The 26016-nt window shown below is 38.2% G+C and overlaps 1 protein-coding gene across 2 annotated transcripts in view; it reads left to right on the top strand.

Annotated features, from left to right (window-relative positions):
• Positions 1-26016, top strand: part of DGKI (diacylglycerol kinase iota) — a gene marked incomplete at its 5' end in the record, with an annotated part of 459522 nt that overhangs the window by 272159 nt on the left and 161347 nt on the right. For both annotated transcript variants that reach the window (XM_081244467.1, XM_081244466.1), the window contains 5 exons: positions 177-255; positions 6521-6576; positions 7729-7791; positions 11797-11870; positions 13316-13427. In XM_081244467.1, the coding sequence (XP_081100593.1) occupies positions 177-255; positions 6521-6576; positions 7729-7791; positions 11797-11870; positions 13316-13427 (384 nt within the window). The remainder of the gene's footprint in view (positions 1-176; positions 256-6520; positions 6577-7728; positions 7792-11796; positions 11871-13315; positions 13428-26016) is intronic.

Below are 26016 nucleotides of genomic sequence, written 5' to 3'. Positions count from 1 at the left end.
TAAAGAATTAATTCAAAAATCCCTTGTTCCTTCTACATAGGCAGCCCTGCCTTGAGTTTTAATTGATCGTTCTCCCAGGGACTTGCCCCAGAGACAAGTGTCTGGCTTTAGGTTTTATTTTCCTCTTTTTGCCTGGTCACACACAACTTCAGTTCTGCCTTTGTTCATCATTGCAGCTTCCTCTGAATGTTTTCAATAATTACTTCAGCCTCGGATTTGATGCCCACGTCACACTGGAGTTCCATGAATCCAGAGGTGAGGACAACGTCCCATTTCCATCTTCCAGGGAGGAAGTTTCCAGCAGGTGTTTTGCATGTTCTGTTTTGTTCGCATATCACTTAAATGTTGACAGTGTGTCTAATGCTGTTCCATTTGAACCTTCATGTTGACCCTGGGAGCTAGACAAGATAGGAACTTATTACAGATGTTACTTTGAGACCTCATTGTTTAGGGTCTCAAAGATGGTAACGGTCAGGACCAGATGTTTGCTCCGGGACTCAGGCCTCCTAATCTTTAGGTTTGACTAGAAACTTTGAAGCTAGTGAACTACTAAGAAGTGATAAAAAGAGAGTCTTTCACTAAAGTCATTAGAATACTTACAGCTTCTCAAACCACCAATTATTAAAGTTCAGGACTTTATAACCAAGGTCATTGAAATCTTGTAGCCAAACGTAAAAGTCTTTCCTATGTGCACAAAAGAGACAACAGGCACCTTAGAACAGTACGGGGGCTGGCTATAGGTGGTTTAGGTTGAAAGAAAAGGGCTTGACGGTGATTGGATTAGGCATGGAAGGTGCTTGGAATCTCCACTGGGCGAGGTAGTATGAATGAGGGCTGGTGGTCATTTAAGTACTAGAAGAGATGGAATCGAGATTTGGAGAAGCAAAATAACTTTTGAAAGAGAAACAAGATGAAATAATGACAAGTTAAATATTTCATCAAAATTTTCTTATGTCATTCAGAACTGAGAAAGTTTAGGATTTTGGCTTATGCTTTGAAGCCTCAATCTCTTGCTTTCTTGGTCTCTCTTAATCTCTTTCTCTCTCTTAAACGCTCTTGTACAATACGTCTATGTCTCTGCCTGTACCTAGTCCCTTGTGAATATGGTAACATGTAACCAAAATAATGCTTGGCTGCAGGTATAAGTAATTTGTGAGATCAAAGTCATAATGAGGGATTATTTTACTTTTCCTCTAGATTCTGCAAGAGCCTCTAAGCTTTTAACTCATAGAATTTGAAATGCAGAGTACAAAAGGCTAAAGTTCAACTGTTCAGATTCCAGTAATAATGCAGAGAAAATTCTGATAACACTTTTATATACTAAAGATCAGGAATGGGGCTATAGGATTAAGGCTGTTAGAAGACAAAATAAAAGTAGAGTATAAACCTGTAATTCTCTTACTGAATTCAGCAATTTTGTTAGACTTTGCATTCCTGGTTTCATGAGGCTTTGAGGGTTAAATGCTGAGCCACATAGAAGCAATACTGATTAAAGAAAGAGTCATAGTTTTCTCTGATTAACCAGAAAATCACAGATAGAAAGGTTGGTTGACAACAGAACCATAAATATCAAATACCCGAATCAGAAACACCGACACGCTCCGCACCTCCCTGCTCTAGACGGTTCTCGGAGATTAGATGTTCAGAGGGTCCTACCTTAGGGCTGGCATTTATAACCTGCTGCCTTTCCTAATTTAAGGAGAGTAGATTTGGGGAAGTAACTAGAGATTTCTTTCTCCATTTCTTACCCCATTTATTTCTCATATTCTTTGGGAGACTCTGGATCTGGGCTTCCTAATAAAATCTTTACATTTCTTAACAGTACTTGTAAAGTAGTACAGTTGTCACCAATGCATGAACCTCCAAATTAGACATCCTGCCATGAAAAGAGGCCTAAATGAGTAAGTGGTGGACAGAGAGCTCATTCAAGGGAGCCTAATATTTTGTCTTATTAATCTGAAAGTTATCCTAATGATATGTTTCCTTGTACTGTGGTGAAACTTTGGTGCCTCAGAATGAGAGGGCAGCAAAGAGAGACCTCACAGTGGAAAGACCAGGCTTAGAAAGAATTCTTGTGGGAAAGTGATATTTTTCTTTTCTTTTAAACTATGGAACTATTTCATTTTAGAGAGGAACATGCAAATTGTGGTGTATATGTATGTCTACATCATTTTATATGTGTGATTATAAAATAATTGGTTGAAAGATGCCAAGAGTTAATACTTTACTTTGAAAACTTTATTGCCGAGGCTTAGTGTAAGTGCTTTCCTGTAATCGGAAAAGGAATTGCAAACATTTTCCCTGCAGGTAAGCCAAGGCCCTTGAGGAAAAACAGCCACTGAAGAGCTGGATAAGGGAGGATTGCTCTTGACTGAGGGTAACACATACCATACTTATGGAGAGGATATTGAGATGGTACACAATAAATATGCACAAACTATTGGAACCAGATTTGGTTGATATACCTAGACCAGAGGTGTGGACTTCTTAGTATCTGTTAGTCTATTCTTTTTGCGTTAAGTTAAAAAAAAATCATTATTTATGATGAAAGGTATAATTACTCAAGCTATTATTATTATTATTGTTGTTATTATTTACTGTTTTCCGTTTATTTGGATTTTCCCCGTATTTTTACCTGGATAGTCAAGAAATCTCAAGCTCAGCTGCAGAAAGAAGAGAAAGATAGCAGGCCACATTTTCAGTAGGGGCATAGTACTTACTTTGTTGGTAGATTGTGTCAGTGGATGTTCTCAAGCCACGCAAACCATAGTTGAGACTTCAAACTGTTCTCAAATACAGCTGCTCAGGGACTGAGAGTTCATGACAAAACTTGTATCATTTGCCATCAAATACTTGCAGAGTGATTCAAAGCCCCATAAGAGCCATTACCAAAAAACAAACAAAAAAGAGCTTGCATAGAATAACTGATTAGTTATTAGTCCAAAAATACAATACATTGGGAATTACGCTAATCCATTTACATGCAATGGGTAGTAAAAACAAGTCTCACTAAAGCAGAATCTTAAAAAATTTAATTGCAGAAACAATTTTTGGCATAGATGTGAAATAACCCATCAAATTGACATGGGACAAATGCAGACTTTTGCCTTACTATTGATACTTATATTGTATTTCTTTCGAAGGGACAATTAAAATGACATTTATTTTGAAACAGTTTATTAGTGGCATTACTGTGTAAATGCCTTTAGAATTACCAGTAAAAAGTCAAGCAAGGAGTAAAGATAGTCTTAACATTTTGATTGACTTAACATTTTATATATAAAGAATGCAAACATGAATAATTTCATCAGATAGAAGGTATACTTAATTTGATTGGAAAACAAAAGCTTTTTTATTCTCATAGTGGCTAAGCCATGTGTGGCTGAACTGTTGCATTTCAGAACATGCAATTGTTTGGAACAGAATTGAGAGTTTTAATAGGACTGGTCATTTAATTGTCAGTTGGAGTCTTGCCCAGTGCTTTAATCACTACTGCATTATGACAGTGCTTGAGGAAGTACATTGAAAATATTCCAATCTATTAACATAGTCATGTTAACAACGATTATGGTTATCAGGTAGCAAAGCAAGGTCTCACTTTGCCAGCTGCATGAATTAGATTGTCATTTTGGGGGGGACATGAAGGATATTAAACACATCAAACTTTTAGTCTGAGATTGGATGCTAAAGTTGTATTGCCTCATTGAAGTTACTTCTTATTCAGAGGAGTTGAGCCTATGCTACAAGGTCAAGGAAATACAAATATGACTCTAGACGAGGCAGTTTTTAAATCTGATTTAGGATTTGCTATTTTCACCGAATATACAGAGACATGCAGATCAGCATGTTTCAAAGGATTATGAATGTTTCATGATTCATATGGAGAACTGACAGATTTCTTTAAAAAGGTGTTATTTTCAGTGGCTTGCCAAATTTCATCATCACCATCACTGCAAAGGACACACTGCCAGGCTCTTGCCCAGGTAGTAAGACTTAGGCACAGTTTGCCCTTGAGAAATTCTCACTGTCCAGGGTTCTCTGTAACCTTCTTTTCCATCTTGAACCTCAACGTGGCATCTAATCATCATTCAAGACTCAAGTGTACTTGCCTCTGGAACACTTTTATGATCATTCCCTTTATGTGTGACTCCTACTTTGTCTTATAGAGACATCTTTCTATGGCATATACAAAAAGACATTTTATTTTTCATTTTCAGACCTGTCTCCCCCACTCTAAACAACATGAGGGCAAAAGACTATGTCTTATTTACTTTTATATTCCTTGTGCCAAGTCCAGTGGCTGTCTCAATGTTTGTTACAGGAACGGAATGTTTAATTGGAGGATGGGCCCGTATATAAAAGATAAATAGGGCTTCCCTGGTGGCGCAATGGTTGAGAGTCCACCTGCCGATGCAGGGGACATGGGTTCGTACCCCGGTCTGGGAGGATCCCACATGCCGTGAGCCATGACCGCTGAGCCTGCGCGCCTGGAGCCTGTGCCCCGCAACGGGAGAGGCCACAACAGTGAGAGGCCCGCGTACAGCAAAAAAAAAAAAAAAAATGATAAATAAAAGTAGAAGGGAATATAAAGTAAGGGTAAGATTAGTTGTCCAGGCAGTGTATAATGTAGGAGTAGGGACTGTTGGCAGGACAAAGGTATAAGGGGAAAGTTTCCAGAAAGGGTAGGAGGGGGTATAGTGGGAAATAAAGAAGGAGTTTGTTATAGACAAGAAGTAAAGTGGGCAAGGGCATTTCAGACAGGAAGGAAAATGAGTTTGTGATAAAGATATGGGTTAGGTGACCAACTAATACATAGTGTAAGATTTTTGCAATGGTGTTAGAAACATGAAGATAGTGTTGATAAAAATATTTGTCCTTAATGGGAGATGACATTGGAAGGAGAGATTTTTATAATATATACAATTTGAATTGAAGGTGGCACTGTTACTGTGGGCATAGATTTTAGAGTCATTTATATATACATAGCTGACGTCTTAAGATTGAGTAGATATCCAATGCAGAGAATTTGGAAGATGTGTGTTATGTGAGATTCAAATCACTTACTGATTTTTATAAACATAGTGTTGAACTTATATTTACTCCCTAACAGGCAAGACCCATTTCAGAAAAAAGTAGGGTTTAGGATTCCATTCTAATGGCACATACGTTATTGTGTTGTATACAAAGATAGGATTAATACATTAAACTATTGGAATGGATTATATCCAGGGTCTGATCATTATTATAAATGGATTACATACAGAGCCAAATCATTTAGATGATGAGATTTGGGAAGTATGAGCTAATGAGATTTAGATGAGATTTTTGGATGTTGAGTTGATGCTGTAATGGAGATGAGACCTTTGGGGACCTGGGAGGGAGTGAATGTGTTTTTCATATGTGAAGGATGTGAATCATGGGGTCCAGAAGGTAGACGATGGTAGGTAGAATTTTGGTCTCCATGACCTTTGCCATCTGGTGTCATGCTTGCCATTCAAAGATAGGTTTGGGACTTGGAGACTTCCAGCTAGTCAGCCAGCTGTCTGATGAGAAATGACTTGGAGAAAGACCCACCCCTAAGAAGGGATTAATGATCATATGGGCCAAAATAGCAGAAAGCAAATATTTACAGTGGGTTCCTTTGGAATGTCTTGGAATTTTATTAGAAAGAATGTAAGGAAATAGTATTTCATTTGGGGGTTTTATAATCCATTGAATTCATGTGAACATTTTCCAATGCAAATTCTCGTCTAATCGTTTTATGGTCCTCAACCTATATAACATTCAGGAACAAACTCAAAATTAAACCATTTCAGTCAGAGCTTTTGTTGTCCTATGCCCTGAGTCTATTCTGCAGGTCATCTGTATATATCTATATCTATATCTATATAGATATTTGTATAACTTCACTAAATCAAATGATGTTTCAAGGCCTGTCACAAACAACAGTACAGATGGTAGTTAGGAGTTTTTGCAAAATATGTAAGCAAATTCTCTATTAATTATTATCCAAATTCCCCATATTTAATTAAATTTGAAACTGCATAGATAGTTTATGGAAGCCATGTCCTATGGAGATCAAAGCAAATAATTGACCCTCCCCCTCCTCCCCCTTCCTCTTTCTTCTATCACCCCTGCACTGTATACCCTGCCACCTCTCTATTTTGAATGGAGTCCAGAGTGTTTCAGCCCTTAGTGTGCCTGTGAATCACCTGGAGAGCTTGTTAAAGCAGATGCCTAGGCCCCAGCCCCCAGACGTTCTGATTCAGTAGGTTCAGGGTAGAGCCTAATAATTTGCAGATCTAGCAGGCTCCCAGTTGATGCCTGCCACTGATGCCAGCTTGGGGCTACACTTTGCAGCACTGGACAACCATGCCAACTGCCTGTAACTAAGGGAACGATGATGATGAAGCCGTTGGGTCCTCGGGATGGGGAGGGAGAGGGAGGAAGTAGCGGTGCTAATCTAACTCACTACCTTTGATCAAGTCTCTATAACAAAACTACCCTTTCCCTTTTACAGAAGCAAATCCAGAGAAATTCAACAGTCGCTTTCGAAATAAAATGTTCTATGCAGGGGTAAGTACATATTTCATTTTTTGATGATTACATATTATTAATACTAATTCACTCATGGTAATAAAGATGCTAGCTCTACTCTGCTAATAATTACACACACATCTCAGATGTTTACATGTGTGTCTATAGATGGTTAATGTTTCATGTCTTGGTTTAAGAATGAAAGTAAGTATGTATTTCTTAAGTTAGTTGGCAGAGAGTTCATCATCGTTGAACTTAAAAGCCCTGAAAGTTGTACTGAGGGGATGGTATTCAAGGAATGGTGTGAAAAGCAAACATCAAAGCCAATCTAGAGAATGAGGAAGTTAGGTAGACTGAAAGATGTATGGCATGTCTGGGGTTAGAATGTAGTTTTCATCGGGGTACGTATGAACTGACATTTGGATGAGAAATTGACAGAATATGGGAAATTTTTCATGGAAGCATAGATGAGATTAAAGGGGCCCCCTTCTATTTCCTTCTCCTCCTACTCAGGGACATCCTTGGGTGTGAATGGCTGGAAAGAAGAAAAAGGGGCCTCTAAAATATTGATTTTAAAAAGTGTGGCTTAAATTTTACCACTGGATAGAGGGAATTGAAGTAAAACGGGGTGAAATAAGACATTCTCAGTGGCAAGTTAAAGGTTATATCAGCAACTAATGGACAAATAGGAAGATCAGGAAAGGTAGTCAGATCTCCAAACTGACCCTTGAAATTACCTACATTTTCTCTCTGCTACTGTGATCTTAAATTTTATTATAGGTTACATTTTTTTTTTTTTTTTTGCGGTATGCGGGCCTCTCACTGTTGTGGCCTCTCCTGTTGGGGACCACAGTCTCCGGACGCGTAGGCTCAGCGGCCATGGCTCACGGGCCCAGCTGCTCCGTGGCATGTGGGATCTTCCCGGAACGGGGCACAAACCCATGTCCCCTGCATCGTCAGGCGAACTCTCAACCACTGCGCCACCAGGGAAGCCCCTATTGGTTACATTTTGAAAACAGAGAAAGAATTCAACTTAGCCTCTGCACTAGTTTACTTTAGATTCAGCAAAAGGAGAACTTGTCTTATATTTTTACGTAACTTAGAATCACTAGGGCCTATCTATCATACAGAAGTAAGGATTTGGCATAACCACGCAATGAAGATTTTTTCTTTCTTTCTTTCCTTGTATAGGCAGCTTTTTCTGATTTCCTACAGAGAAGCTCTAGAGATTTATCCAAGCATGTTAAAGTTGTCGTAAGTATTGAATGTGTTGACTCACTTCATTTAAATGTAAAAAGCATGCCCCCTAACATGAACCCCAAATACCAGTTTATATACGTAATCAGTGGGCTGCATAGAACTTTAACTGAATTGAGTGTAGTTTGTTCAACCAACATTTATGAGCATTTAGTTATGTGTCAGGCGCTGTCTTAGCTGCTGAGGATGAAGTTAAATAAGATGACTGGCTTCACCACTGAAGAGACTCACAGTTGAGTCATGGGGAAGGGCACATAACTCTGGACAGAACAATATAATAAATGTTGTTATTGGATTACTTATATAATATACTGGTGGCACAAAGGGAGAAATGAAAACTGCCCATGGTGCAGTCGGGGAAGTCATCAAAGGAATGAAGTTGAGCTGGCTCTTAAAGTAGAAATAGATGCTCACCAAACAAGTATCTTTATTCCCAGCCTATCTGAAGAGTCTCCATCTTAGAAAAATACTTTGCTTTCATTATTTTGTGGTCATTCACTCTCCAGCCTGGTCAAGGTCCTTCACCACTTAAGAGATTTCTTTTTTTTTTTGGTGCTATTTCCTTCTGGGTCTCTATCCCAGGTTTTAGGGACACTCATCTTGGAGGCAAGGGAGATGGGAAGTCATTTTTTCTCTAAGAGATGTATTTAAAAATAGCATATCATTGATTATGAAGAAGGACAAAGTGTTTCCTTATAGTAAACAAATTAAAAGAGGGAATGAACATGACTTTGCTGTACATACCTGTATAAGGAAAGAGAAACATGGAAGATAGAGAAAAATATATAGATGGGAAAGAAGGAATGGGAATATAGCAATGCTTGAATTTATCGTGGAATAGATAAAGAATAGCATTTGTGACAGGAGGGGACAGGACAAAAGGTATACGTGCAAATAGAGACAAATATATGACCTTAAACTAATGGATTTATAGAGGAATATAGAGGAGCCTGAGAGGATACAAATTCAAATTTGTTGTCACCAATAAAACCTATAGGAGACATGAATCTCCTAAATCAGTTGAAACAGAGTTTACCACTAATCACCCTTGGCATCATTTTCAGATGTTTCAGTTCTCATGAAATACCAACGAAAAGCAAGTATCCTATAGCAGTAGCGACTTTTGAAAACTGAAATATTGCCTTTTTAAAGCTAGATACAAGAAAGACACATGGTCCATTGAACTGTGAAGATCTTGATTTTGATAAAATGATGGTTAGTTAAGTAGCAGCAACCTTGCCTCAAACTTCCCCTGTTTCTTCTTTGGCTGCCTTCAGCCCAGCCAAAAATAAACTTTCCCTCCTCTTGCAGTATTTTTCACATTATTAGGAACATTGCAGCACCTGCTGGGAGAGCCAGTGAGCGGAGGGCAGTGGCCATATTGAATGGTAATGGCGTCCACTGTTTAACTCAGCTGGATGGAAATTAAACTCTATGCCACCTCACCACTGGAAAGCTTTTCTCCATGCACATCTGGCAGTCCTCCTGATGAGAAATATCTCAGGCATGGTTGGCTGTATATCAGGGATTAAAAGAAGCTTGTAGAGAGGCCAAAGTGGCAGTCAAATAACTTGAAAAGGTTTGATATCAGCCTGTACATGTAATATTCAAGGTGGATTGGTCTATGTAATCATCTCTTTTTTTTATGAAGAGAAAAAAAAACAATAGAAACTAAGTCTGAACAATTCTGATTCAGTCCTAGGTCTATCTTTATGAGGTATATGACTTTGGGGGAAGCATTCAACCTTTCAGAAGAGTTTACTCTCCTCATCTGTAAAGCAGGCATAACAACATATGCATTTGAAGCAACAGTTACTGACCATTGTGCTGTGACACAGAGGGACACAAGGATATTTCTACAACGACATCATTGTATGTTTCCTGAGTGTGAGATGAAAAGGATGGGGGGTGGTTTAGAGCAATTAGATGTACACATAACAGCAGACCATCTTATCTTTGCCACAGGGTGAAGTCAGTGTTTCCAAGGTAATAGTTAATAATCTCTCACATGAATACTACACACACACACACACACACACACACACAGAAGACAGTAATGAAAACCTACATACAGCATTATTTTGTTCTACTTCACATGTGTTCTTCTTGTTTTGATGTATCAATGTGTGAGCTTGTACACAGGAAGATATTTTGTATGCACATATTTTCCTTTGTGTGTTCGAAGTAGGGAAAAAGTTGAAAACTGCCGCTCTAAAGAGTTGTAAACTTTAAATGCAATAATATATAAGAAACTTTTGTAAAACTCAATATATTGTAAGGTGCCCATCCTCATAGAATTCAGTGAGTTTCCAGAATCGCTGATGAGTTTTCCAGGAGGAAAAAGTAGAAAATTTTTTTAGAAAATGAATTCTGTTCTAAGTACAATAATATTAAGTATAACTTTTTTTCTGTAATGCAGCAATACTGCTTTGCATGCTTTTAATGTCTCACATGCTACTTTTTAAAAAGTTCAGGTGCTTTCAACACTCAATCTTGATCATTTAAGACATTTTTTCTTCACTGGTAGAGCCATCTGTCACCTCATTTCAACTCCTTAACTTGGGAGACCTCATGTTTATTTAAGTATCTGAGAGTGGTGTAAAAACACCTTCAATCGTGCTTCCCTGGTGGCGCAGTGCTTGAGAGCCCGCCTGCCGATGCAGGGGACACGGCTTCGTGCCCCGGTCCGGGAAGATCCCACGTGCCGCGGAGCGGCTGGGCCCCTGAGCCATGGCCGCTGAGCCTGCGTGTCCGGAGCCTGTGCTCCACAACGGGAGAGGCCACAAGAGTGAGAGGCCCGTGTACCGAAAAAAAAAAAAAAAAAAAAAACACCTTCAATCAATATCCAGAATTTGATTCCTATCTAAAAAACGTTTGAAAATACTTTGTTTATTTAGGACTGTAAGATTTCCCAGGAACAATTTTTGAGAATGCTCATGAAAAAAATTAGGCTGTGTTAAGATCAGCTGGGAGGAGAATGAGACAACCTTGACCACTAGCAGATTCATTTTACCTGGATTGAAACTCCCTCTGAAGCCATCTTTAGAAATTAGCAGGGAGCTTAGGAATGCTTTACCCTGTCTTCAGCAGAGAAGACAATGGGGGAAATTCTGTGATGAGGGTGTGAGGAGAGCAAATATAAAAGCAAGCTTTATACCTTTGACATTGAGAGGCCTACAGTCATGACTAGAGTGTTCCTCTTTTGGCTTTTGTCACCAGTGGGAAATGTAACCCCTTTCTTTGATTAGTCAGATGATGCTCTTGAGGAAAGTACTAACTGGTGAGGGAAGCCACACACAAAGGTATTGAGGCCAAGCCACCCTGAGGCTCTTGAAACCCAAGGTCACGGCCAGCTTCAATAAAGCGGTTTATCTCAGAAGACCAGTCACAGTCTGTAAGAGATTAAATTGATAAGAGCAAATCACTAATTAGTGATTGCTAATACTAATTTATAACAGATACTTTTTAAAAAGCATGCAGGGTATATTCCTTTTAAACAGCGTTCAAAATATCATGTCGAATATTTTCAAAATAAAAATTATCTCAAAATGCAAATAAAATAAATGGTCACATTCACGACTATTGTTTGAATCAGATGACTTTGGTAGAGATTGCTACTGCCGCAACTTGGGGATTCATCCTTTTTATTCTTTTAAACATTCATAAATTTTCTAATGTTGATACTACAAGCCAATTTATGCTATCCAATAATGATCCAAGGTTAAGAATGATGATAAGTTCCTTTGATTGTGAGACCAGAGAAAAATCATTTTGGTCAAATGGCAGCTTTGTTTTTACATTAAATCAAAACAAATCCAAGCCCAGAACCCTGGGTCTGGGAAAGTTATAATCAGAATAAATTTTCAATCGTAGTAATGGGCATCCACTTCAGCAGAGACAGGGACAAGGGGAAGACCATGGTACATGCTATTGTCACCCTAGTTGTCTTTTAGACTTGAGCCTACTTCAGAATCCTTGCTTTTTCTGCTTTGATTGTTGCAGTGTGATGGAACAGATCTCACCCCAAAGATTCAGGAACTGAAGTTCCAGTGTATAGTATTTTTAAATATACCCAGGTAAGCTCTGTTCATATTGTTTCCTTGGTTTGATGTGAACTCCATTTGACTTAAGGTTTTCTGCTTTCATTATAGAAAATTTCCAGGCACAAACAATGAAAAACAGTTATTTTAATGGCTTATTAAGGGTTTTCGAGTCTGATAATTTTGTTCTCTTACTTGGTTTGTTTAGTGTTCTCTGTGGTATTTTTGTGTTTATGTGATACGGTATGCATGGTGTATACTTACCCACCCTTAATAAGCCCAGGCAGCCCCCTGGATTGGAACATTTTAATGTAATTCTCAATTACTGACGCCTTCCATCCCCTCACCCTCCAGGAATGATAGACTTGGACAAATCCCTGTTCTCAGTTTCCCAAAAGCTATTAGGCAACCATCCAGCCTGATTTCAGCATGGAATTCATTCAAAATAATTGCCAGATGATTACTTTGAAAAAATAGGATCAATTAGAGTAGCATTTTCTAGCCAGGTTGTCAACTCTCTTTGGTGCTATTATATACCTCAGGAGAAAGGGATATTTAAGATTAACTAGTCTCAAAATAAGCATGTATCTCAGTGGCATCAAATTAGATTCTAGGCTCCCAAGCCAAGATTTTGAAAGGGGTGGATCTATGACCCTTTGTTATTTGCAAACCAGACAACTCAGACACAAAAATCCATGAGCAAGTTCTGTTTAGACTGAATTTAGTTGAAATGAGAATTGTGTGTAAATCTATGGCTAGGGAAATATATTACAGTCTCCTGATTACTTTTGGCAGTGCTCAATGTAGCCCCTTACATCCTATTCTGGAAGTATTTTCATTTTAGTTGTCGAAGTAGAAGGCCTAGTAGATTCTCAGGAAACATTGTTTATTAGCAATAACAATGCTCTTCTCTTTTTCTTCTTGCTCCTCCCCCATCCCCCCCTCTGGATTTTGCCTCCTCCACTTTTCAACTTCCTTGATTTCCCCTTCCCTTTCTAATCTCACCTCTTTGTCTCATCCGTTTTTCACTCCTTCTGTCCGCTTCAGTTACCTTTCCTTCGTCCTGGGGTACTTATTGCCTTCGTTCTGTGTATATCATTGATGCTTACCCACCTCAGTTCCATTTCCCTTTCCTATTGGCATGTATATGTCTCCCTCCAAGACCAAGTTCTGAAACCAGCTATTGATAACTCACGGTATGTGATAGAAAGTAAGCATTTGTGAATTACAGAGTGAGACATGTTGATAAATAATTAGGAGAAAGTTGAGCTCCATGGGATGCTTTTGTTGTAAAATTTTGCCCCATTTTCATAAATTGATACTTGGAGGTGATAAATTCATTTTCTTTTTTATTGGGAGGTGTGAACCAAGAGTAGAAAGATGTGTGAAATAAACATCGGATCGAACTATAAATTAATCCCCAGTGATAATCATGGGAAGACTGGAACAAATTTAATTCTGCTTTTACTCTTCTCTTGCAGATATTGTGCTGGCACAATGCCTTGGGGGAACCCAGGAGATCACCATGACTTTGAACCTCAGCGTCATGATGATGGTTATATTGAAGTCATTGGATTCACCATGGCCTCTTTGGTGGGCAATGCATCTATGTTATTGAAGTGTAATGTACTTTAGTCAGAGTTAGACTTTACTATTCATTTTATAGGACCTTGGTATAATGTTCTTTCCTGGCTTATCAACTCACAAACTTTATGCAATGTAGAGTTGCTAAGGGAAGACAAAAACAAAAAGTAATTCTTCATGTCACTAAAAACATTGATGCACATTTTTTGTTTCAACTTCAAAGATAAATGAATATTATGTGTTAATTATCCTGATGAATTTTCTACCAGAATGAAGTGGAAAGTTTTCATGCTAATTAACAAGCATTATGCCACAGACATATCCTTGATGCAGAAACCTTGCCATTTGATACTTTTTTGATTTGCTGAGTACTTGAGTGCTTAGATAAAAAGGAAAGTGGTCATTTGCATTCATCCCCATCTTGCCTGCTTAAGCATAAGATGGGCATGTCCCTTATCACAAAATACCTGAATATAGAAGAACGTCATTGTTGTGACATTAATGAATATTCAGTTGCACAGTATCGAGATCACCTTGCATTTTAATTTTGTTTGCTGGCATTAAAAAAGTAAACGTACAGGGCTTCCCTGGTGGCGCAGTGCTTGAGAGTCCGCCTGCCGATGCGGGGGACACGGGTTCGTGCCCCGGTCCAGGAGGATCCCACATGCTGTGGAGCGGCTGGGCTCGTGAGCCGTGGCCGCTGGGCCTGTGCGTCCGGAGCCTGTGCTCCACAACGGGAGAGGCCACAACAGTGAGAGGCCCGCGTACCGGAAAAAAAAAAAAAAGTAAACGAATAGTATAAGGTCAGTTTCAAGCAGGTTTTAGCCATGTGTTTCAACTTATTATTGAATGATGAGGAAACCAATTAAAAAGTTTGCTTATCATTTTTTTAGATTTTATTTATTATTTTTGGCTGCATTGGGTCTTTGTTGCTGCATACAGGCTTTTCTCTAGTTGTGTCGAGCAGGGGCTACTCTTCCTTGCGGTGCGCGGGCTTCTCATTGCAGTGGCTTCTCTTGTTGCGCAGCATGGGCTCTAGGCGTGCGGGCTTCCGTAGTTGTGACACGGGCTCAGTAGTTGTGGCGCATGGGCTTAGTTGCTCTGTGGCATGTGGGGTCTTCCCGGACCAGGGCTCAAACCCGTGTCCCCTGCATTGGCAGGTGGATTCTTAACCACTGCGCCACCAGGGAAGCCCAAGTTTGCTTATCATTTTATCCGGTGTAAATCAGGCCACACTATCAGTTTGTAAAGCGAATTAAAATAAAGCTTCTACTTGCACTTGGCTAGCACTTGGTTTGTGCCATACCTATGCCTCAAAGCAAGAAGGTTGTACTTCTTGTCCTGAACAACCCAAAACAACTCTTTTTCACTCACCTTGTGAATTCCAAATGACTTTTCCTCCATCACCTCGAATTAGTGAGATTTAACAGAATACCCTATTATGATTATGGCAAGAATGTCCATCGCCTGAGATGGTGATGTTGCTTGTTACATGTGCCATGTCTACAATGAAATGGCCATTAGGTGTAAAAGATTGCTCTAGGATTGATCTAATTTTCAGAGTTGTAGCTCATATATAGCTCTTTCTCTCCAAAGGTCTTTATGCTAACTATAGGTAAAGACTCAGCCAAGAGCAAATAGGAATAAGTCCAGGTAGGGTATGTGCCAGGCAGAATTCTTGGAGGTGCCCAAGACAAACCTGGCCACATGTGTTTTACTCATTCATTTTTTCACTAATCCAGTGACCATGTCTTGAATGTTTACTGTGTGTGAGAGCTTCCTAGTCCTGGCTGTGTGGTAGAAGGCTGTCAGGGAATGTCTCAGAGAAGATGATCCCTTACCTAGGCTTGGGAGGGCAGGGAGAATATTAAGACACTTTCCCATTGCTCTCAAGATCAAAATCTAAATCTTTATCACAAAATTGAGTTTCTCTCTGATTCTCCATCCTTTCCCACTGCCCTCTTTGTTTTCTAGCTCGTTGCCTGTCAAGTCAAGTATAGCTTTGGGCATCCCTTGCTTCTTTTGTACCACAGGGACACTGCATATGCTGCCTCTCTCTCAAATGTTCTTTACCCCTCCGTCTTCTATAACTTTTCAGTCTGTATGTGTGTCAGGTTCTCTTTATAGTCTTTTTTTTGGTTTGGGTTGTTTCTGCTTACAATTATATAATTAAAGTCTGAACAAGAAGGAGATGGCAGAGTGAAACTGGGTAATTAGAGGAGAATTTAATGGAGGGGCTCTTTACAAATAGTGCACTAGGTTTATGAGAAGCAGCAACGGATGGTGTTGTATTCCTGAGCTAAAGGTGCAAAGGCAGTCAGTTGTAACAGAAAGAGAACTATTTGGGAAAGACCACCTGTTAGGAGTAGTATTGCTAAGTGAAAGCAGCCGTCCTGTGCCAGCCTGGCAGGGAGAGGGTCAGGGACATCAATACAATTCTTGCCCTCCAGATCTTCTGCCGTTGTCTCCCTCTGGAGAAGTCTAACAGAAGCCGGAGGACAAGGGAGCCATTAATACAGTCTAAATGGGTCAGTTTCACAGGACAAAAAAGGAGCGCAGGGAAGGGGTGGAGTGCTGGGTGGGAGTGGCAGATGGTCGGGATCCATCACTCCGGTATATCTCTGGTACACAGCAGCGAGCCTGATACCTGTAATTGTCAACGAGTAAATGTGACAGGATGAATGAATTTTGCCAGGAGAAGAAGAATGGACTTGGCATTCTGGAAAAAGGGAAATTAACATACCCTTGGTAGTATTAGAGATCATAGTCCTCTGTGGAGACTACAGTTAGTCTTATGTAGCATAAAGGTAGGTGAAAAGTGAGAGTGATGTAGGTGATGCTGGAGAGGCAGGCAGGGGTGAGATCACAAGGTGCATTATAGAATTTATCTAGGAGTTTTGACTTTGAGGAATTAGTAAAGTGTGTTTTTTTTATTAAAAAAGTTTTTTTAACGTCTTTATTGGAGTATAATTGCTTTACAATGGTGTGTTAGTTTCTGCTGTATCAAAAAGTGAATCAGCTATATGTATACATATATCCCCATATCCCCTCCCTCTTACATCTTCCTATCCCACTCCTCTAGGTGGTAACAAAGCACCAAGCTGATCTCCCTGTGCTATGCGGCTGCTTCCCACTAGCTATCTATTTTACATTTGGTAGTGTATATATGTCCATGCCACTCTCTCACTTCATACCAACTTACCCGTCCCCCTCCCCATGTCCTCAAGTCCATTCTCTATGTTTGCGTTTTTATTACTGTCCTGCCCCTAGGTTCATCAGAACCATATATTTTTTTAGAGTCCATATATGTGTGTTAGCATATGATACTTGTTTTTCTCTTTCTGACTGACTTCACTTGTATGACTGACTCTAGGTCCATCCGTCTCACTACAAATAACTCAATTTCATTTTTTATGGCTGAGTAATATTTCATTGTATATATGTGCCACATCTTCTTTATCTATTCATCTGTCGATGGACACTTAGGTTGATTCCATGTCCTGGCTATTGTAAATAGTGCTGCAGTGAACATTGTGGTACATGACCCTTTTTGAATTATGGTTTTCTCAGGGTATATGCCCAGTAGTGGGATTGCTGGATCATATAGTAGTTTGACTTTTAGTTTTTTAAGGAACCTCCATATTGTTCTCCATAGTGGCTGTATCAATTTACATTCCCACCAACAGTGCAAGAGGGTTACCTTTTCTCCACACCCTCTCCATCATTTATTGTTTGTAGATTTTTTGATGATGGCCATTCTGACTGGTGTGAGGTGATACCTCATTGTAGTTTTGATTTGCATTTTTCTAATGATTAGTGATGCTGAGCATCCTTTCATGTGTCTGTTGGCAATCTGTATATCTTCTTTGGAGAAATGTCTATTTAGGTCATCTGCCCATTTTTGGATTGGGTTGTTTATTTTTTTGATATTGAGCTGCATGAGCTGCTTGTATATTTGGAGGTTAATCCTTTGTCAGTTGCTCCGTTTGCAAATATTTTCTCCCATTCTGAGGGTTGTCTTTTCATCTTGTTTATGGTTTCCTTTGTAGTACAAAAGCTTTTAAGTTTCACTAGGTCCCATTTGTTTATTTTTGTTTTTATTTCCATTTCTCTAGGAGGTGGGTCACAAAGGATCTTGCTGTGATTTATGTCATAGAGTGTTCTGCCTATGTTTTTCTCTAAGAGTTTGATAGTGTCTGGCCTTACATTTAGGCTTTTAATCCATTTTGAGTTTATTTTTGTTTATGGTGTTACGGAGTGTTCTAATTTCGTTCTTTTACATGTAGCTGTCCAGTTTTCCCAGCACCACTTATTGAAGAAGCTGTCCTTTCACCATTGTATATTCTTGCCTCCTTTATCAAAGATAAGGTGACCATATGTGTGTGGGTTTATCTGTGAACTTTCTATCCTGTTCCATTAATCTGTATTTCTGTTTTTGTGCCAGTACCATACTGTCTTGATTACTGTAGCTTTGTAGTATAGTCTGAAGTCCAGGAGCCTGATTCCTCCAGCTCATTTTTCTTTCTCAAGATTGCTTTGGCTATTTGGGGTCTTTTTTGTTTCCATACAGATTGTGAAATTTTTTGTTGTAGTTCTGTGAAAAATGCCATTGGTAGTTTGATAGAGATTGCACTGAATCTGTAAATTGCTTTGGGTAGTATAGTCATTTTCACAATGTTTATTCTTCCAATCCAACAACATGGTATATCTCTCCATCTATTTGTATCATCTTTAATTTCTTTCATCAGTGTCTTATAGTTTTCTGCATACAGGTCTTTTGTCTCCTTAGGTAGGTTTATTCCTAGGTATTTTATTCTTTTTGTTGCAGTTGTAAATGGGAGTGTTTCCTTAATTTCACTTTCAGATTTTTCATCATTAGTGTTTAGAAATGCCAGAGATTTCTGTGCATTAATTTTTCATCCTGATACTTTACCAGATTCATTAATTAGCTCTAGTCGTTTTCTGGTAGTATCTTTAGGATTCTCTATGTATAGTATCATGTCATCGGCAAACAGTGACAGCTTTACTTCTTTTCCAAATTGGATGCCTTTTATTACTTTTTCTTCTATGATTGCTGTGGCTAAAACTTCCAGAACTGTATTGAATAGTAGTGGTGAGAGTGAGCAACCTTGTCGTGTTCCTGATCTTAGTGGAAATGGTTTCAGTTTTTCACCATTGAGAGTGATGTTGGCTGTGGGTTTGTCATATATGGCCTTTATTATGTTCAGGAAAGCTCCCTCTATGCCTACTTTCTGGAGGATTTTTATCATAAATGGGTGTTGAATTTTGTCAAAAGCGTTTTCTGCATCTGTTGAGATTATCATATGGTCTTGATCCTTCAATTTGTTAATATGGTGTATCACATTGATTGATTTGTGTACATTGAAGAATCCTTGCATTCCTGGAATAAACCCCACTTGATCATGGTGTATGATCCTTTTAATGTGCTGTTGGATTCTGTTTGCTAGTATTTTGTTGAGGATTTTTGCATCTATGTTCATCAGTGATATTGGCCTGTAGTTTTCTTTTTTTGTGACATCTTTGTCTGGTTTTGGTATCAGGGTGATGGTGGCCTCGTAGAAAGAGTTTGGGAGTGTTCCTCTACTATATTTTGGAAGAGTTTGAGAAGGATGGGTGTTAGCTCTTCTCTAAATGTTTGATAGAATTCGCCTGCGAAGCTATCTGGTCCTGGGCTTTTGTTTGTTGGAAGATTTTTAATGACAGTTTCAATTTCAGTGCTTGTGATTGGTCTGTTTATATTTTCTATTTTTTCCTCGTTCAGTTTCGGAAGGTTGTGCTTTTCTAAGAATTTGTCCATTTCTTCTAGGTTGTCCATTTTATTGGCATATAGTTGCGTGTAGTTATCTCTCATGATTCTTTGTATTTCTGCACTGTCAGTTGTTAGTTATCCTTTTTCATTTCTAATTCTATTGATTTGAGTCTTTCCCCTTTTTTTCTTCTTGAGTCTGGCTAATGGTTTATCAATTTTGTTTATCTTCTCAAAGAACCAGCGTTTAGTTTTATTGATCTTTGCTATCATTTCCTTCATTTCTTTTTCATTTATTTCTGATCGGATCTTTATGACTTCTTTCCTTCTGCTGACTTTGGGTTTTTTGTTCTTCTTTCTCTAATTGCTTTAGGTTTAAGGTTAGGTTGTTTATGTGAGATTTTTCTTTTTTCTTGAGGTAGGATTGTATTGCTATAAACTTCCCTCTTAAAACTGCTTTTGCTGCATCCCATAGGCTTTGGGTCATCGTGTTTTCATTGCCATTTGTTCCTAGATATTTTTTGATTTCCTCTTTGATTTCTTCAGTTATCTCTTGGTTATTTAGTAGTGTATTGTTTAGCCCTCATGTGTTTGTATTTTTTACAGATTTTTTTTCCTGTAATTGATATCTAGTCTTATAGTGTTGTGGCCAGAAAAGATACTTGATATGATTTCAATTTTCTTAAATTTACCAAGGCTTTATTTGTGACCCAAGATATGATCTATCCTAGAGAATGTTCCATGAGCACTTGAGAAGAAAGTGTATTCTGTTGTTTTTGGATGGAATGTCCTCTAAATATCAGTTAAGTCCATCTTGTTTAATGTGTCATTTATAGGTTGTGTTTCCTTATTTACTTTCATTTTGGATGACTTGTCCATTGGGGAAAGTGGGGTGTTAAAGTCCCCTACTATTATTGTACTACTGTAGATTTCCCCTTTTATGGCTGTTAGCATTTGCCTTATGTATTATGGTGCTCCTATGTTGGGTGCATAAATATTTACAATTGTTATATCTTCTTCTTGGATCGATCCCTTGATCATTATGTAGTGTCCTTCTTTGTCTCTTGTAATAGGCTTTATTCTAAAGTCTATTCTGTCTGATATGATAATGGCTACTCTAGCTTTATTTGAATTCAATTTGCCTGGAATATCTTTTTCCATCCCCTCACTTTCAGTCTGTACATATTCCTAGGTCTGAAGTGGGTCTCTTGTAGGCAGCATATAATCAGGTCTTGTTTTTGTATCCATTCAGCCAGTCTATGTCTTTTGGTTGGAGCATTTAATCCATTTACATTTAAGGTCATTATCAATACGTATGTTCCTATTACCATTTTCTTAATTGTTTTGGGTTTGTTTGTCTTTTTAGGTCTTTTCCTTCTCTTGTGTTTCCTGCCTAGAGAAGTTCCTTTAGCATTTGTTGAAAAGCTGGTTTGGTGGTGATGAATTCTCTTAGCTTTTGCTTGTCTGTAAAGATTTTAGTTTCTCCAGCGAATCTGAATGAGATCCTTGCTGGGTACAGTAATCTTGATTGTAGCTTTTACCCTTTCATCACTTTAAATATGTCCTGCCACACCCTTCTGGGTTGCAGAGTTTCTGCTGAAAGAGCAGCTGTTAACTTTATGGGGATTCCCTTGTATGTTATTTGTTGGTTTTCCCTTGCTGCTTTTAATATTTTTTCTTTGTATTTAATTTTTGATAGTTTGATTAATATATATCTTGGCGTGTTTCTCCTTTGAATTATCCTGTATGGGACTCTCTGTGCTTCCTGGACTTGATTGACTATTTCCTTTCCCATATTAGGGGAGTTTTCAACTATAATCTTTTCAAATATTTTCACAGTCCCTTTATTTTTTTCTTCTTCTGGGACCCCTATAATTTGAATGTTGGTGCATTTAATGTTGTCCCACAGGTCTCTGAGACTGTCCTCAATTCTTTGCATTTTTTTTTTTTTCTGCTCTGTGTTAGTTATTTCCACTATTGTATCTTCTAGGTCACTTATCCTTTCTTCTATCTCAGTTATTCTGCTATTGATTCCTTCTAGAGAATTTTAAATTTCATTTATTGTGTTGATCATCATTGTTTGATTGCTCCATAGTTCTTCTAGGTCCTTGTTAAATGTTTCTTGTATTTTCTCCATTCTATTTCCAAGATTTTGGATCATCTTTACTATCATTACTCGGAATTCTTTTTCAGGTAGACTGACTATTTTGTCTTCATTTTTTTTGGTCTGGTGGGTTTTTACCTTTCTCCTTCATCTGCTGTGTATTTCTGTCTTCTCATTTTGCTTAACTTACTGTGTTTGGGGTCTCATTTTCGCAGACTGCAGGTTTGTAGTTGCCATTGTTTTTGGTGTCTGCCCCCAGTGGGTAAGGTTGGTTCAATGGGTTGTGTAGGCTTCCTGGTGGAGGGGACTAGTGCCTGTGTTCTGATGGATGAGGCTGGATCTTGTCTTTCTGGTGGGCAGGACCGCATCCGATGGTGTGTTTTTCAGTGTCTGTGAACTTATTGTGATTTTAGGCAACCTCTCTGCTAATGGCTGTGGTTGTGTTCCTGTCTTGCTAGTTGTTTGGCATGGGGTGTCCAGCACTGGAGCTTGTTCGTTGAGTGGAGCTGGGTCTTAGCATTGAGACGGAGATCTCTGGGAGAGCTCTTGCCAACTGATACTACAAGGGGCTGGGAGGTCTCTGGTGGACCAGTGTCCTGAACTCGGCTCTCCCACCTCCGAGGCTCAGGCCTGACACCTGGCTGGAGCACCAAGACCCTGTCAGCCACACAGCTGGATCATCCTGGAGAAGATGGAGTGAAGCCAGGAGAAAGCTAGAGGATGGGAGACCTGTCAGAAGGCTTGTTTGATGAAATCAGGCAAAGGTTGGTGACATTCTGTACCCAGGCTCTACTCACAAAGGGGAAAGGGGTGCCTCGGGAAGCCGAGCACGTGCTTCCACCTAAAGTGTGTTTAAGAATAAATACTTGTTATGGGAAAAGATCAGTGTAAAAACAGATAGTATATTGGACCCTCATGCACCATCCCTTAGCCTCTGTAATGATCAGTTCATGGACAATTTTATTTCTGTCCCCAGCTATGATCTCCTCTCTTATATTATTTTGAAGTAAGTCCCAGACATTATATCATTTTACCCATGAAATTTTCTGAATGTGTTTTTTAAAAGGTAAGATTTTCTTTTATGGATACAATCACAACATGTTATCTCAAAAATTAAAATAATAACTTCTGAATATCACTAAATGCTCAGTATTCAAATTTTTAATTGTCTTGCAGATGTCATTTGTTTTCTTATGCTCTGCTTGTTTTCTTCAGGATTCAAATAAAATGCATTCACTGTGATTGGTTGGTATGACACTTAAGTCTCTGTAGGTTCCCACACACCCATCTGTCTCTCTCTTTTTTTTCCCTTCATTTATTTATTAAAGAAACCAGGCTATTTGTCCTGTACTGTGCTGATAACATCCCCAAAGTCTCAATGACGTGTTCTTCTCTCTTCCCTGTTTCCGCCAAGTTGATATTTGGATATAGATTCATCAGACACATTTTTCCCAGATCTCTTTTGTAAGTAGTGTTTTATTCTTCCAAAAGAGGATATGTAATGTCTCGTTCTCTCTCTCTCTCTCTCTCTCTCTCTCTCGCTCTCTCTCTCTCTCTTTCTCTCTCTCTCGTTAACAGTCTTTGATGATCAATGTCTGCATCCAGGAATCATCAGTGGTTGCAAAATTGTGATATTCTACTTCTATCCTTCTTCATTTATTAACTGGAATATGTCTCTAAAGAGAAATTGTTTTCTATTCCTACTGTTTTGTTACTTAGTTATACAGTTTGTTTCAGAGAAGCAGGATAAATGGTTCTTTTATATATACATTTTCAAAATAATAAGTTAGTTCACTAGCATCTTTTGATGGTGACTGTGGTTTGGAAGTGGCATCCAATTTTGGGAACTACTCCCATGAACAGTTTGCGTCTGTATACCCTCCCCTTGAATCTAGGTGGGCTTACAAATACTTGGCAAATAGAGTACAGTGGAATTGATGCTGCGTAACTTTTGAGGCTGGATCATTAGATGCCATGCAGCATATGGAAAATATGGGCAATATTGATGGTCTCTAATTAACAGGAGTTTTGTAAATTCAAGGTAATACAGATTTAAAATGTCTCACTGCTCTCATTCATTCAATGTCGGTCATGACTATTTATTGAATAGTTGTTGAATCCCCAAATACTTATTGAATCCATAAATGACATTCTGCTAGGTAAAATGGTTACAAAATGAACCAGTAGAAAAGCTGTGTCCTCAGGATGCCCACAGTTCATGTTGTGGGGAGAGATGAAGAAAGAAATGAGCAATAACAGTCTGACATAAATTCTAGGAGAAAGGCATGTGTGATGATAGAAAGGAGGACTGTGTTTACAAACTGGGGAGATCAGCAAAAATTTCACAGAGGAGGCAGGAGTCTCTATGGGTGAGATGGCCAAGTGGCTGCTCCCCTAGAGGGATCAGCCTAAGAGGGCATGGAAACCAGGAGAGCTACTAGTGGTGGTTCAGAGTGATGATACAAATGGTGAATAAAGGGCAGAAAGAGTTGGGTTTTTATAATTTGTTGTTTTAACTGTTATGGGGAGGTTGCAGCAGATGGCATGAGACAGGATCAGATTTGTTGCTCAGAAAAGTTATCTGGATGTCAGTGTGAAAGGTGACCAGAATCTTAACTTCTGGAGACAGATGGACAAATCAGGACATTGGTACCAAAGTCCAGGTGAAGAGGTGAGGAGATCCGAAAGCCTGAAGAAAGACAGTGGTGATGAAGATAGGAGGGGTTGGTGAATTCAAGAGTTATTGATACGGACTTATTGTGAAGGGTGAGAAAGGAGTATCAGTGACTGCCAGGTGGCCAGCATGGGCAAAGGGTGAATATATTATATGTGATAGAAAACATAAAAGAAAGGTAATAGTGTCAAAAAATGAACTCTGTTTTATATAAGTTAAAATTGAAACCCCTGTGAGACATCTAAGAAGATATAGAAATGTGCAGTTTGAAATATATGTTTAGAGCTCAGGAGATCCCTCTAGGTCAGAAGAGAGTATTTAGGGGGGTCTATCAAATCCTTTTCTTTCCCATCCCATCATTAGTAGGAAAAGGAGGAAAATAATAGATGGGAGTTGGTGTAGAGAAAATGGAATTAAAATTATTAAATGTAGATTATACTGCACAATCTTGAACATCCCCATGTTCTTTAAATAATATTGCTTCATATTCATACACATCTTACCTTCCTATTCATATAGCAGACACTTGTATTTTTTTTTTACTCAATAGTGAAAGTACTTTATTTTCAGTCCTTAAATTTCACATGCCTTGAAACTATTGTTTCTAAGAAGGGAAATTATTTGAAAACTCACACATCTGTGTAAGATGATTATATAAACAGAAGAGTGTAGTTATTTGGGTAAAAGTGTATGTATTTTTGTGTATTTAAAATATTCAGAGTGGTGCTTTAAGAGAGAGTTGAAATAGAATTACTAGAATGGGAGAAAAGATTGTTTCTTTTAGACTTTATCTTGTAATTGCACATTTCAAAGCAGAAGTATTCAATTCATTTTACTGGTTGAAATGCATTCCTATTAATTAAGATGATTTTTCATTGGGTGCTTGGTAACCTGATTAGCTTTTTGGATTCTACACAGACCATAATCAGACCCTGTAAGTTGTATTTACTTCTGCCACAATTTTCTGCCATTACAGTTGTAAAGGGCCTTTCATGTTGAGTCTGTTTCTAAGTAATCTAAAACTCTTCAAGACAGTTCAAAGCATTATTCAGATGGAGGAATTGGGAGCCTAATTTGCTATGTGGTATGTAATCCAAAGATTTCAGTCTCCTGAACTTTAAGGAAAGCATAGCCCGCTTTCTTTTTGTTAATTGAAATTAAAATATGTAGGCTGTTTGATATTTATGAATTAGAAAAGCAAAAGGTTATTCAGTGAGAAAAGTTACATAGAGAAACTCCCAGGGTTGAAGTTGTACACATACCAGATAATCTTTTTTTTTTTAGAAAAAAGTAATATTAAATGTTTATTTTGATAACACATGTAAGTATAAGAACTAAAACTATCACACAGAATCACATGATCCATAACATGATCCATATTTATATTTTGATGTGTTCCCTTTCAATTGCTTTATTTCCATGTTTTTAAATATGTAGGGAATCATATTATAAGTATATCCTACTCTTTCATTGTGTAACTATGTCTCAATTTATATAATAATTATTCCTTTATGAAAAGCTTCCTTTATGGAACTTTTAGGTTTCTCGATGTTTGGTGGTGTAAAACGCTCCTGTAATTAACATAATGTCTATAAACCACAGTTAACATTTCAAATTATTTTCTTATGTCAAATCCCCCGAGAGAAATGACTGATTCAATGGCATAAACATTTTAAAGCCTCTTAATAAAAATTATAAAACTGCTTTCTAGAAATTTGCCCAACAGCAATGTCTAAGAATACCTGATGGGAAGTGTTAGGAATTTAATACCCTACAGGTTCTGAAAATGTGTTCATGGATAGAGACAAAAAGCTATTATAATATTACACTTGATGAAACAGAATGAGAGGATAAAATTAAATCCCTAGAAAGAAAGAAATTATGTTTTATATAGTCAATTATGTCCAACAAAAAAGAGTAAGACATGTTATTTCTTTATTTTTACCTTTTATGTCTTTTTGATTTTTTAAAAAATGTCTGTATTTTTTGCATATTTTGATGGGCTGTTTATCTTTTATTGTTGAAGGTAATGTTTATATATTCTGAATTCAAG

This window comes from Mesoplodon bidens, assembly GCF_964165515.1.
Source record: "Mesoplodon bidens genome assembly, chromosome: 9".
NCBI lineage: Eukaryota > Metazoa > Chordata > Mammalia > Artiodactyla > Ziphiidae > Mesoplodon > Mesoplodon bidens.
Note: the sequence above shows the minus strand (reverse complement) of the source record. Positions and strands in the feature narration are given on the sequence as shown.